This window comes from Coregonus clupeaformis, chromosome 30, assembly GCF_020615455.1.
Source record: "Coregonus clupeaformis isolate EN_2021a chromosome 30, ASM2061545v1, whole genome shotgun sequence".
In the NCBI taxonomy this organism is placed as follows: Eukaryota; Metazoa; Chordata; class Actinopteri; order Salmoniformes; family Salmonidae; genus Coregonus; species Coregonus clupeaformis.
The window spans coordinates 580,871-595,915 of NC_059221.1; the positions used below are offsets into that span (position 1 = coordinate 580,871).

At 45.3% G+C, this 15,045-nt stretch overlaps 1 protein-coding gene across 3 annotated transcripts in view; it reads left to right on the forward strand.

The window, feature by feature from the left end:
• LOC121545970 (glucocorticoid modulatory element-binding protein 2) overlaps nt 1–14,486 on the forward strand; it is a 29,468-nt gene extending 14,982 nt beyond the window's left edge. For 2 of the 3 annotated variants that reach the window (XM_041856925.2, XM_041856927.2), the window contains 7 exons: nt 295–419; nt 664–800; nt 1,437–1,594; nt 1,702–1,776; nt 4,571–4,708; nt 13,376–13,498; nt 13,701–14,486. In XM_041856925.2, coding sequence (XP_041712859.1) covers nt 295–419; nt 664–800; nt 1,437–1,594; nt 1,702–1,776; nt 4,571–4,708; nt 13,376–13,498; nt 13,701–14,332 — 1,388 coding nt within the window. In that variant the 3' untranslated portion in view covers nt 14,333–14,486. The remainder of the gene's footprint in view (nt 1–294; nt 420–663; nt 801–1,436; nt 1,595–1,701; nt 1,777–4,570; nt 4,709–13,375; nt 13,499–13,700) is intronic. The other variant, XM_041856926.2, reaches the window with a different exon arrangement.
• Nucleotides 14,487–15,045: the final 559 nt, after the last annotated feature.

Genomic DNA, 15,045 nt, shown 5'->3' on the forward strand with positions numbered 1-15,045 from the left:
TGATGAATCTAAACATAACTCTGTGATGTTTGTGACACTGTTTGGAAACTTCTCTAGCGGTATTCACAATGTATTTATAAGAACATAATATCCCCTGTACAAAAGGGCACAGCTAGTTTTGCTGTACAAACTCCTTTAACTCATTCATTGTCCCTCGAGCCAGATACCCTAAGGCCTATCAAACTACCATTCACTAAACCATCACTTAGTTTTTGTAAAGTGGCTGTGTGCATGTCTTAAATGATCAAATACATTAAATGCTGGCTTGTGATCTGCCTCTGTCTGTCTGAGCAGTGAAGCTGTCAGAGGAGATGGATGTGGAAGCTGACGTGGTCTACCCAATCACCTGTGGGGACGTGAAGGGCACCCTGGTCTGGAAGAAGTTTGTTTGCCCAGGCATCAACATCAAATGTGTCCAAGTAAGTCTGATTAACTCACTTTTTAGCCATTCTTTAAGCTTAACTCCGTCTTTCACAGTCCTATCGGATCATCATTCTGAGGTTTATTAGCCCCATGATATGCACACAAAGGAAGGAACCATGGAGGTATCAGGTTATGTTCATTTGGCCCTAAATGAGAAAAAAAAAACTGGCTGATCTTGTCCAATAAAAATGCTTGTTTTCTTTTACACGCCGTTTTGCTACGATGTGCACTTATGAATAGACAGATGTCATCAGGGTCATATCTGTGTTCCAGTTCAATGAGCATCTCATCAGTCCCAAGGAATTTGTCTATCTGGCTGGTAAATCTACACTGAAGGACTGGAAGAGAGCCATCCGTGTGAACGGCACTATGATCAGGTCAGTGGCTTCGACGGGATGAAAACTTGGGTTTACACAAAGGATTTACAATGTGAACCATATGGTCCTCCATGCAAAGAATTTAGTAGAGTTCTCTTAAATGTGGTCCTCTGTAGCTCAGCTGGTAGAGCACGGCGCTTGTAACGCCAAGGTAGTGGGTTCGATCCCCGGGACCACCCATACACAAAAATGTATGCACGCTTGACTGTAAGTCGCTTTGGATAAAAGCGTCTGCTAAATGGCATATTATTATTATTATTATTATTATTATTATTAAATTCCAACTGCCAGTCTGCAAAGTGGATTATCAATCATGTTGCAGTTCTGAAATATGCCACAAGATGGCACTGTAACATAAAATATATGAAGGGTGCTTCCAAAGTACTAGTTCAGTATGGCCTGGGTCATGTTCAATAGCCACTAAATGAAAGAAAACCATTTCAAATGGGTTGAAACAGGGAAGGGACTACCTGGACTGAATAAGAAATGATTATTTTTGCTTTTGGTTGCAATATTTTTAAAATAGTTTTCCATTGTGTGCCCTAATGAACACGACCCTGCACTTTATCAGGAGATAAGACTTTCTCTGATGCTGTCTGGCAGCTGAATAATGGTGTATGATGTAATTCCCCATAGGAAAATCATGGACTCAGGCGAGCTGGATTTCTACCAGCACTCCAAGGTGTGCTCCAACACCTGCCGCAGTACCAAAATTGACCTGGTGGGGACCAGAGTGTCACTCAGCAGCCAGCAGTCAACTGACTACGTCACTGTCACCCCTTCCTTAGCTGACGGTAAACACACACACTCAGACGCACACTGTGATCCACTCAAATCCTAGTCTGTGGAAATAATTGTGTAACATTTGAGGTGTTCAAAGCTTACCATGCTGTCGTTGTAGTGAACGGATCACCGGCCACGTTTCCAACAGAGGCATCATCAGACGACACCACGGAATGGGTCACGGCCATAGGAGGTGAGTTTGAAATCTCAGAGTTATCATTTTAACCTGCCTTCTTTCGAACTGACCACTTAGAAATTAGGCTAGATTACTTTAGATGTTCAACGTTCAATAATTAGACACCCAATCATGTAATGGCCCCACTGCTTTTCAAATCACATGACATTGCTAAAGCACATAGATCTGTTGACAGTTATAATTGTGACCATGATGTACACTTACTCTCTTTTTCAACCTCTATTTACTGTAGAGGTTTTCAAATCTCTCTTCGGGGACCCCCAGACGTTCCATGTATTTTAACTATTCCACAGCTAGCACACTGAATTCAACTTGTCAACTTACACTATATCAAATTACTGGATTTGGCTAGTTCAGCCACACCTGTTGCTGACAGGTGTATAAAATCGAGCACACAGCCATGCAATCTCTATAGACACACATTGGCAGTAGAATGGCCTTACTGAAGAGCTCAGTGACTTTCAACGTGGCACCGTCATAGGATGCCACCTTTCCAACAAGTCAGTTCGTCAAATTTCTGCCCATGATAGAGCTGCCCCGGTCAACTGTAAGTGCTGTTATTGTGAAGTGGAAACGTCTAGGAGCAACAACGTCTCAGCCGCGAAGTGATAGGCCACACAAGCTCACAGAACGGGACCGCAGAGTGCTGAAGTGTGTAAAAATCATCTGTCCTCGGTTGTAACACTCACTACCGAGTTCCAAACTGCCTCTGGAAGCAACGTCAGCACAATAACTGTTTGTCGGGAGCTTCATGAATTGGGTTTCCATGGCCGAGCAGCCGCACACAAGCCTAAGATAACCATGCACAATGTCAAGCGTCGGCTGGAATGGTGTAAACTCGCCGCCATTAGACTCTGGAACAGTAGAAACAAGTTCTCTGGCAGTCTGACGGACAAATATGGGTTGGGCGGATGCCGGAGAACTCTACCTTCCCCAATGCATAGCGCCAACTGTAAAGTTTGGTGGAGGAGGAATAATGGTCTGGGGCTGTTTTTCATGGTTCAGGCCCCTTAGTTCCAGTGAAGGGAAATCTTAACGCTACAGCATACAATGACATTCTAGATTATTCTGTGCTTCCAAGTTTGTGGCAACAGTTTGGGGAAAGCCCTTTCCTTTTTCAGCAAGACAATGTCCCCGTGCACAAAACGAGGTCCACGCAGAAATGGTTTGTCGAGATCGGTGTGGAAGAACTTGACTGGTCTGCATAGAGCCCTGACCTCAACCACATCGAACACATTTACATTTACGTCATTTAGCAGACGCTCTTATCCAGATCGACTTACAAATTGGTGCATTCACCTTATAGCCAGTGGGATAACCACTTTACCAATTTTTGTATTTTTTTGTATAATTTAAAATTTTTGTATTTTTATTATTTTATATATTTTTTTTATTTTTTTATTTTTTGGGGAGGGTAGAAGGATTACTTATCCTATCCCAGGTGTTCCTTAAAGAGGTGGGGTTTCAAATGTCTCCGGAAGGTGGTGAGTGACTCCGCTGTCCTGGCGTCGTGAGGGAGCTTGTTCCACCATTGGGGTGCCAGAGCAGCGAACCGTTTTGACTGGGCTGAGCGGGAACTGTGCTTCAGCAGAGGTAGGGGAGCCAGCAGGCCAGAGGTGGATGAACGCAATGCCCTGTTTTGGGTGTAGGGACTGATCAGAGCCTGAAGGTACGGAGGTGCCGTTCCCCTCACAGCTCCGTAGGCAAGCACCATGGTCTTGTAGCAGATGCGAGCTTCAACTGGAAGCCAGTGTAGTGTGCGGAGGAGCAGGGTGACGTGAGAGAACTTGGGAAGGTTGAACACCAGACGGGCTGCGGCATTCTGGATGAGTTGTAGGGGTTTAATGGCACAGGCAGGGAGCCCAGCCAACAGCGAGTTGCAGTAATCCAGACGGGAGATGACAAGTGCCTGGATTAGGACCTGTGCCACTTCCTGTGTAAGGCAGGGTCGTACTCTCCGAATGTTATAGAGCATGAACCTACAGGATCGGATCACCGCCTTGATGTTAGCGGAGAACGACAGGGTGTTGTCCAGGGTCACGCCAAGGCTCTTCGCACTCTGGGAGGAGGACACAACGGAGTTGTCAACCGTGATGGCGAGATCATGGAACGGGCAGTCCTTCCCCGGGAGGAAGTGCAGCTCCGTCTTGCCAAGGTTCAGCTTGAGGTGGTGATCCGTCATCCATACTGATATGTCTGCCAGACATGCAGAGATGCGATTCGCCACCTGGTTATCAGAAGGGGGAAAGGAAAATATTAGTTGTGTGTCGTCTGCGTGAACACCTTTGGGATGAATTGGAACGCTGACTGCGAGCCAGGCCTTATCGCCCAAAATCAGTACCCGACCTCACTAATGATCTTGTGGCTGAATGGAAGCAAGTCCCCGCAGCAATGTTCCAACAACATGTTCCAACAAGCAAGTCCCCGCAGCCTCCACCCTTCCCAGAAGAGTGGAGGCTGTTATAGCAGCAAAGGGTGGACCAACTTCATGTTAATGGCCATGATTTTGGAATGAGATGTTCGACGAGCAGGTGTCCACATACTTTTGGTCATGAAGTGTATCATCAAGTCCTTCAATAGATGAATCAGGCGAGCTAGTTCAGGGCTACAACAAAATTGTGAAACGTCTGGGAGTCCCGAGAGAGGTTTGAAAACCACTGATTTACTGGCAAGTCACAAGTTTAGCAATCTGGCATAAACAGTGTTTTATCTAACTCTGAATATCTCTTTCAGAGTATTTAGTACATTGTTTAGAAGTGACTTCATGGTGTGTGTGCATGCTTTGTTCCAGAGGATTCTGTGACCTTCTGGAGGGGTCTGAAGGAGGCTGGGCTGCTGGAGGATGTGGTGGAGGACTTCCAGAAGGAGATCCAGGACGTACTAAAGGGCATGCAGGAGCGCATCACCGAGCCTCCCCTGCAGGTCAACGGTCAGTGGGGCTTCTCTTAATTCAATTCTCTCTGTGTGTGTGTGTGTGTGTGTGTGTGTGTGTGTGTGTGTGTGTGTGTGTGGAGGAGGGCGGCAAGGGTTAAAGTCCTCCAGAGGAGTTCCATCACATGGATTTTAAATCTCTCTCTCTCGAACAAAAATATATAAATGCAACGTGTAAAGTGTTGGTTTCATGAGCTGAAATAAAAGATCCCAGAAATGTTCCATATGCACAAAAATCTTATTTATCTCAAATGTTGTGAACAAATGTGTTTACATGCCTGCTAGTGAGTATTTCTCCTTTACTAAGATAGTCCATCCACCTGACAGGTGTGGCTGTCAAGAAGCTGATTAAACAGCATGATCATTACACAGGTGCACCTTGTGCTGGGGACAATAGAAGGCCACTTTAAAATGTGCAGATTTGTCACACAACACAATGCCACAGATGTCTCAAGTGTTGAGCGAGCGTGCAATTGGCACAGTGACTTCAGGAATGTCCAACAGAGCTGTTGACAGATAATTGAATGTTATTTCTCAACCATAAGCCGCCTCCAACGTCGTTTTTAGAGAATTTGGCAGTACGTCCAAACGGCCTCAACTGCAGACCATGTGTAACCACGCCAGCCCAGGACCTCCACATCCAGCTTCTTCACCGTACCTGCTGGATTGTCAGAGGGAGGTGGGGGTAGAGGAGTATTTCTGTCTGTAATAAAGCCCTTTTGTGGGGGGGAAAACTCATTCTGATTGGCTGGGCCCGGCTACCCCGTGGGTGGGCCTATGCCTATGCCCGCCTCTGCCCAGTCATGTGAAATCCATAGGATAGGGCCTAAATAATGTATTTCTGATTTCCTTATATGGAGTGGAACTCAGGCCACACATTTGGCTATGTAAGATAGTTAGTAGAGATGTAACGATTCACCAATACGCATTGGTCCCTGGTTCAAATGTTTAAGATACAGTGGGGGAAAAAAGTATTTAGTCAGCCACCAATTGTGCAAGTTCTCCCACTTAAAAAGATGAGAGAGGCCTGTAATTTTCATCATAGGTACACGTCAACTATGACAGACAAATTGAGAGAAAAAAATCCAGAAAATCACATTGTAGGATTTTTTATGTATTTATTTGCAAATTATGGTGGAAAATAAGTATTTGGTCACCTACAAACAAGCAAGATAATCTGGCTCTCACAGACCTGTAACTTCTTATTTAAGAGGCTCCTCTGTCCTCCACTCGTTACCTGTATTAATGGCACCTGTTTGAACTTGTTATCAGTATAAAAGACACCTGTCCACAACCTCAAACAGTCACACTCCAAACTCCACTATGGCCAAGACCACAGAGCTGTCAAAGGACACCAGAAACAAAATTGTAGACCTGCACCAGGCTGGGAAGACTGAATCTGCAATAGGTAAGCAGCTTGGTTTGAAGAAATCAACTGTGGGAGCAATTGTTAGGAAATGGAAGACATACAAGACCACTGATAATCTCCCTCGATCTGGGGCTCCACGCAAGATCTCACCCCGTGGGGTCAAAATGATCACAAGAACGGTGAGCAAAAATCCCAGAACCACACGGCGGGACCTAGTGAATGACCTGCAGAGAGCTGGGACCAAAGTAACAAAGCCTACCATCAGTAACACACTACGCCGCCAGGGACTCAAATCCTGCAGTGCCAGACGTGTCCCCCTGCTTAAGCCAGTACATGTCCAGGCCCGTCTGAAGTTTGCTAGAGTGCATTTGGATGATCCAGAAGAGGATTGGGAGAATGTCATATGGTCAGATGAAACCAAAATAGAACTTTTTGGTAAAAACTCAACTCGTCGTGTTTGGAGGACAAAGAATGCTGAGTTGCATCCAAAGAACACCATACCTACTGTGAAGCATGGGGGGTGGAAACATCATGCTTTGGGGCTGTTTTTCTGCAAAGGGACCAGGACAACTGATCCGTGTAAAGGAAAGAATGAATGGGGCCATGTATCGTGAGATTTTGAGTGAAAACCTCCTTCCATCAGCAAGGGCATTGAAGATGAAATGTGGCTGGGTCTTTCAGCATGACAATGATCCCAAACACACCGCCCGGGCAACGAAGGAGTGGCTTCGTAAGAAGCATTTCAAGGTCCTGGAGTGGCCTAGCCAGTCTCCAGATCTCAACCCCATAGAAAATCTTTGGAGGGAGTTGAAAGTCCGTGTTACCCAGCGACAGCCCCAAAACATCACTGCTCTAGAGGAGATCTGCATGGAGGAATGGGCCAAAATACCAGCAACAGTGTTTGAAAACCTTGTGAAGACTTACAGAAAACGTTTGACCTGTGTCATTGCCAACAAAGGGTATATAACAAAGTATTGAGAAACTTGTGTTATTGACCAAATACTTATTTTCCACCATAATTTGCAAATAAATTCATAAAAAATCCTACAATGTGATTTTCTGGATTTTTTTTCCTCATTTTGTCTGTCATAGTTGACGTGTACCTATTATGATAAATTACAGGCCTCTCATCTTTTTAAGTGGGAGAACATGCACAATTGGTGGCTGACTAAATACTTTTTTCCCCCACTGTATACTGAAAATATGAACGCAACATGTAAAGTGTTGGTCCCATGTTTCATTAGCTGAAATAAAAGATCCCAGAAATGTTCCATACACACAAAAAGCTTATTTCTCTCAAATTTGAGCACAAATTTACATCCCTGTTAGTGAGCATTTCTCCTTTGCCAAGATAATCCATCCACCTGACAGGTGTGGCATATCAAGAAGCTGATTTAAACAGCATGATCATTATACAGATGCACCTTGTGCTAGGGACAATAAAAGGCCACTCTAAAATGTGCAGTTTTGTCACAACACAATGCCACAGATATCTCAAGTTTTGAGGGAGCGTGCAATTGGCATGCAGACTGCAGGAATGTCCACCAGAGCTGTTGCCAGATAATTGAATGTTCATTTCTCAACCATAAGCCACCTCCAACGTTGTTTTAGAGAATTTGGCAGTACGTCCAACCGGCCTCACAACTGCAGACCACGTGTAACCATGCCAGCCCAGGACCTCAACAATCGGCTTCTTCACCTGCGGGTTTGTTTGAGACCAGCCACCCAGACAGCTGATGAAACTGTGGGTTTGCACAACCGAAGAATTTCTGCACAAATTGTCAGAAACCATCTCAGGGAAGCTCATCTGCGTGCCCGTCGTCCTCACCAGAGTCTTGAACTGACTGCAGTTTGGCATTGTAACCGACTTCAATAGGCAAATGCTCACCTTCGATGGCCACTGGCATGCTGGAGGAGTGAGCTCTTCACGGATTAATCCCGGTTTCAACTGTAGCGGGCAGATGATAGACAGTGTCATGTGGGCGAGCGGTTTGCTGATGTCAACGTTGTGAACAGAGTGCCCCATGGTGGCGGTGGGGTTATGGTATGGGCAGGCATAAGCTACTGACAATGAACACAACTGCATTTTATCGATGGCAATTTGAATGCACAGAGATACCGTGACGACATCCTGAGGCCCATTGCTGTGCCATTCATCCACCGCCATCACCTCACGTTTCAGCATGATGATGCACGGCCCCATGTCGTAAAGATCTTTACACAATTCCTGGAAGCTGAAAATGTCCCAGTTCTTCCATGGCCTGCATACCCACCAGACATGTCACCCATTGAGCATATTTGGGATGCTCTGCATCAACGTGTACGACAGCGTGTTCCATTTCCTGCCAATATCCAGCAACATCGCACAGCCATTGGCGTGGGACAACAGGCCACAATCAACAACCTGATCAACTCTATGCGAAGGAGATGTATCACGCTGCATGAGGCAAATGGTGGTCACACCAGATACTGACTGGTTTTCTGATCTACGCCCCTACTTTTTTTTGTTAAGGTACACTACATGACCAAAAGTATGTGGACACCTGCTCGAACACCTCATTCCAAAATCATGGGCATTAATATGGAGTTGGTCCCCCCTTTTCTATAACAGCCTCCACTCTTCTGGGAAGGCCTTCCAGTAGATGTTGGAACATTGCTGCGGGGACTTCCATTCAGCCACAAGCATTAGTGAGGTCGGGCACTGATGTTGGGCGATTAGGCCTGGCTCGCAGTCGGTGTTCCAATTAATCCCAAAGGTCTTCGATGGGGTTGAGGTCAGGGGTATGTGCAGGCCAGTCAAGTTCTTCCACACCGATCTCAACAAACCATTTATTTATGGACCTCGCTTTGTGCACGGGGGCATTGTCATGCTGAAACAGGAAAGGGCCTTCCCCAAACTGTAGCCACAAAGTTAGAAGAACAGAATCATCTAGAATGTCATTGTATGCTGTAGCGTTAAGATTTCCCTTCACTGGAACTAAGTGGCCTAGCCCGAACCATGAAAAACAGCCCCAGACCATTATTCCTCCTCCACCAAACTTTACAGTTGGCACTATGCATTGGGGCAGGTAGCGTTCTCCTGGCATCCGCCAAATCCAGATTCATCTGTCGGAGGGCCAGATGGTGAAGTGTGATTCTTCACTCCAGAGAACGCGTTTCCACTGCTCCAGAGTCCAATGGCGGCGAGCTTTACACCACTACAGCCGACGCTTGGCATTGCGCATGGTGATCTTAGGCTTGTGTGCGGCTGCATTTCATGAAGCTCCCAACAAACAGTTATTGTGCTGACGTTGCTTCCAGAGGCAGTTTGGAACTCGGTAGTTAGTGTTGCAACCGAGGACGGACTATTTTTATGAGCTACACGCTTCAGCACTTGGCAGTCCCGTTCTGTGAGCTTGTGTGGCCTACCACTTCGCGGCTGAGTCATTGTTGACGATGCCACGTTGAAAGTCACTGAGCTCTTCAGTAAGGCCATTCTACTGCCAATGTTTGTCTATGGAGATTGCATGTATGTGTGCTTGATTTGATACACCTGTCAGCAACGGGTGTGGCTGAAATAGCCGAATCCAATCATTTGAAGGGGTGTCCACATACTTTTGTATGTACAGTGCATTCGGAACTATTCAGACCCCTTGACTTTTTCCACATTTTGTTAAGTTACAGCCTTCTTCTAAAATTGATAAAATAATGTTTTCCTCATCAATCTACACGAAACCCCATAATGACAAAACGAAAACAGGTTTTTAGAATGTAATAAAAAAACACCTTATTTACATAAGTATTCAGACCCTTTGCTATGAGACTCAAAATTGAGCTCAGGTGCATCCTGGTTCCAATGATCATCCTTGATGTTTCTACAACTTGATTGGAGTCCACCTGTGGTAAATTCAATTGATTGGACATGATTTGGAAAGGCACACACCTGTCTATATAAGGTCCCACAGTTTACAGTGCATGTCAGAGCAAAAACCAAGCCATAAGGTCAAAGGAATTGTTCGTAGAGCTCTGAGACAGGATTGTGTCAAGGCACAGATCTGGGGAAGTGTACCAAAAAATGTCTGCAGCATTGAAGGTCCCCAAGAACACAGTGGCCTCCGTCATTCTTAAATGGAAGAAGTTTGGAACCACCAAGACTCTTCCTAGAGCTGGCCGCCCTGCCAAACTGAGCAATCAGGGGAGAAGGGCCTTGGTCAGGGAGGTGACCAAGAACCCGATGGTCACTCTGACAGAGCTCCAGAGTTCCTCTGTGGAGATTGGAGAACTTTCCAGAAGGACAACCATCATTGCAGCGCTCCACCAATCAGGCCTTTATGGTACCGTGGCCAGACGGAAGCCACTCCTCAGTAAAAGGCACATGACAGCCCGCTTGGAGTTAGCCAAAAGGCACCTAAAGGACTCTCAGACCATGAGAAACAAGATTCTCTTTTCTGATGAAACCAAGGTTGAACTCTTTGGCCTGAATGCCAAGTGTCACGTGTCGTGACTTGACTTACATTAATGTGATGACTGTTATTTATTGAATCAACTAACTACGTTTTAATTGTCACTTGATTAAATTAATCATGTAATAATTAACTCATTAGGAATTTGGGGCCCCACAGAATAAGTTGTTTAACGAGTTACCATCCCCCGAATTAAACTATTAGAATATATATATATATATATATATATATATATATATATATGTATGTGTGTGTGTATGTATGTGTTATATCGATAAGTCACATTAAATAATTACCTTATCAGTCTCATAATCCTTGAATCTTCAAGAACCCTAACCTTATTGATGAATCAGCAATACACAAATTGGCTTAATTATTTATTTACTAACTAACTAAATAATAACACAGAATACAAACACCCACGTAATACAATGAAAACAGGTCTCTAGTGGACTGGACTAACAATAGCATGACTGCTTGGTTAGGGGAAGGAGGGGTCAGTAGAAAGAGAGTGGAAGGGAGAGACAGAGATTCAAACTATCGTTGTTACATTTGGAAACTACGCTCACAGTAATCATAATACTTAGCACCCTAACCACCGCTCATTCGGATAAGAAATGCAATGTACAGTCGTGGTCAAACGTTTTCAGAATGACACAAGTATTGGTCTCCACAAAGTTTGCTGCCTCAGTGTTGATGATGGCAATTTGCATATATTCCAGAATGTCATGAAGAGTGATCAGATGAATTGCAATTAATTGCAAAGTCCCTCTTTGCAATGAAATGAACTTAATCCCCAGAAAACTTTTCCACTGCATTTCAGCCCTGCCACAAAAGGACCAGCTGCCATCATGTCAGTGATTGTCTCGTTAACACAGGTGAGAGTGTTGACGAGGACAAGGCTGGAGATCACTCTGTCATGCTGATTGAGTAAGAATAACAGACTGGAAGCTTTAAAAGGAGGGTGGTGCTAGAAATCATTATTCTTCCTCTGTCAACCATGGTTACCTGCAAGGAAAAACATGCCGTCATCATTGCTTTGCACAAAAAGGGCATCACAGGCAAGGATATTGCTGCTAGTAAGATTGCACCTAAATCAACCATGTATTGGATCATCAAGAACTTCAAGGAGAGAGGTTCAATTGTTGTGAAGAAGGCGTCAGGGCGCCCAAGAAAGTCCAGCAAGCGCCAGGACCGTCTCCTAAAGTTGATTTAGCTGCGGGATCGAGGGCACCACCAGTGAAGAGCTTGCTCAGGATTGGCAGCATGCAGGTGTGAGTGCATCTGCACGCACAGTGAGGCGAAGACTTTTCGAGGATTGCCTGGTGTCAAGAAGGGCAGCAAAAAAGCCACTTCTCTCCAGGATAAACATCAGGGACAGACTGATATTCTGCAAAAGGTACAGGGATTGGACTGCTGAGGACTGGGGTAGAGTCATTTTCTCTGATGAATCCTCTTTCCGATTGTTTGGGCCATCCGGAAAACACCTTGTCCGGAGAAGACAAGGTGAGCGCTACCATCAGTCCTGTGTCATGCCAACAGTAAAGCATCCTGAGACCATTCATGTGTGGGGTTGCTTCTCAGCCAAGGGAGTGGGCTCACTCACAATTTTGCCTAAGAAGACAGCCATGAATAAAGAATAGTACCAACAGATCCTCCGAGAGCAACTTCTCCCAACCATCCAAGAACAGTTTGGTGACGACCAATGCCTTTTCCAGCATGATGGAGCACCTTGCCATAAGGCAAAAGTGATAACTAAGTGGCTCGGGGAACGAAACATTGACATTTTGGGTCCATGGCCAGGAAACTCCCCATACCTTTATCCCATTGAGAACTTGTGGTCGATCATCAAGAGGCGTGTGGATAAAACAAAAACCCACAACTTCTGACAAACTCCAAGCATTGATTATGCAAGAATGGGCTGCCATCAGTCAGGATGTGGCCCAGAAGTTAATTGACAGCATGCCAGGGCGGATTGCAGAGCCTTCTTGAAAAAGAAGGGTCAACACTGCAAATATTGACTCTTTGCATAAACGGAATGTCATTGTCAATGAAAGCCTTTGACACTTATGGAATACTTGTAATTATAATTCAGTGTACCATAGTAACTACTGACATAAAGATATAAGAACACTGAAGCAGCAAACTTTGTGGAGACCAATAGTTGTGTCATTCTCAACTTTTGACCACGACTGTGTATATTTAAGCATAGTTGTCCTTGATCGTCGTCTCTCTGAAACACTTTCTCAAAAAGGGTTTTTGTCCTATCCCACTTCGGTGAGACTCGGCTTGTCTTCGAATGGAGTGTTCGTTAGAATAGATACTTCAGATGGACCAACGGTTGTCTGAGAGGGATTGTCCTTCCCAACTAGTGTCTTTAGTGAAAGTTCTCTAGACGACTATGCATGCCAGCTGCAGACTGATATGACAAGGTCTAGTGCATTTATCTGCTTCTTCACCTCGTGTAGAGGTTGAGAGTTTCAGAGTTTCACCATTTCAAACGTATGGACTACCGTCTCACGTTTTCTGGTCTGTAGAGCGTCAACCATTTTAAGCCGTGGGGCTTCCTGGTCTTTTCTGAAATTGACTTTAGGTTTCAGTCCTAGGATTTTTTAGTTTTTGCTTTAAACCCTGGGAGGGTCTTATAATAGGACAAAATAAACAAAGATGGTTCTGCTTGTATGTTATGTGCTAAAACAAATATGAAACTTAAACAAGGACTTTGTTCAGACATTTTTCCCCCATTCGTTGAACATACAGTCATGTGGGATCAGTTTTTCTGCTGTCCTGTCATTCTCACTTCAATCCTATCTTTTCATGCTCCTACTCTCTGTGTTGGACCATGTCTTCTCAGACGCTGTGCTGCTGAACAATATAGTGCAGAACTTCGGCATGCTCGACCTGGTTAAGAAGGTGCTAGCCAGTCACAAGAGCCAGATGGACCGCTATAGGGAGCAGTATTCACGCAGTCTTGTCGGTGAGTTAAATTCTCACAATAAAATTCTTCCTTATTTTGCCTTTGAGCCCTTTGTGTGTTATGAGGATTTCCTAGATTTCACTCTTTTGTAGACGTCACTCTTTTCGTTGCAGCAGGCTTAGAAGCAGCTCCTTTTTCAAATAATGTGAAATGTTACTGTTTTGCCTTGTGTATTAAATTTGACCCCTGTCTTTTGCTGTAGCTCTGGAGCAGCAGTGTGACGAGCACAGGAAACGTGCCAAGGAGCTAAAGAGCAAATCCCAACACCTCAACAACGTCCTCATGACCCTAACTCCCGTGGCCACGCCGCCCACGCCCAAACGCCCACGCCTCACCCGTGCTGTCTCGGGCCCTGCCGTTATGTCCAGTGCCCCCACCCAGATCACCCTGCCCCTCACCCAACTGACGGGCCTGCCTGCTGGGTGTAAAGTGCTCTCGGTGGGGGGAGCCCCAGCCAGTGCCGGCCAACAGACCTACACGGTGCTGACGTCCCCCACGGGCGAGCTGGGGCCAGATGCCTCCAATCTGACGGTACTCTCCTCGGCCGCCGCCGTTCAGGAGGGAGCCACCGCCACCACAGCCTTCGTCAAGATGGTCAGCCCAGGCTACCAGCTGATCACGCTGCCCGCCGCGCTGAGCGCCCAGCTACAGGGCCTGGCTGGGGGCACGGCCCAGGGCACCACTACCATGGTGGCAGTGCCCGTGGGTAACAACGCACTGCAGGGCACGGCGGCAGTGGTAACAGCGTTGGGGAGACAGGTGGAAGTTAATGTGCAGGAGGGGGTGGCACCTGAGACTGAGGAGCAGGAGGCAAAGGAGACGGTGGAGAGTTAGAGAGATGTACTCCTCTTATAGTGTTAAATACACGGCAGGGACTGAGGCCCCGTTTGTCCTCACTGGTTTGGAGTGCAAGTACTGGAACCAGTGCGTAGGTCTAGTGGTGTTGAACTATGAAGGACCCATATCAGTAAAGATTACTTAAAAAATGTATAACTACATGCACTGCTCATTTTACTCAAAGCACCAGCAAGTGTGTGTGTGTGTGTGTGTGTGTGTGTGTGTGTGTGTGTGTGTGTGAAAATGTCAGGGCAGAATTGAGTTTGGAATTCAAAACACTGTATATTGTTCTAACCTTGCAGGTAGATGCTGACCCTGCTTAAAAGCCATGATCTTAGCTCTTCTCAGGTGTCCATTTTCACTGGGGTGTAGGTGCCATCTTTACATTATGCTAAACATTTCAATTCTACAATGCTCATCTTTCAACGTCCGAATGTTTTTCCATTTCAACAATGAATTAACTGTATATAACTTTTTGTTGAATATTACAATACATTTCATTATATTGGGTTCTGAAAATGTATTTAATAGTTTTGAACAAATTAGAAGTGAATGAACTGGTGGTTTTGTTGAACTTTGTAAGTGTACTCTGTAAATTAATTGTGTAAATTCTTAAATCTTGCTATTACTGGAAAACTTCAAGTATTTGGCATTTCTTTTTATTTGTAAACCAGTTGTTCAATTCATCATGAAATCAATACTTTTAATAG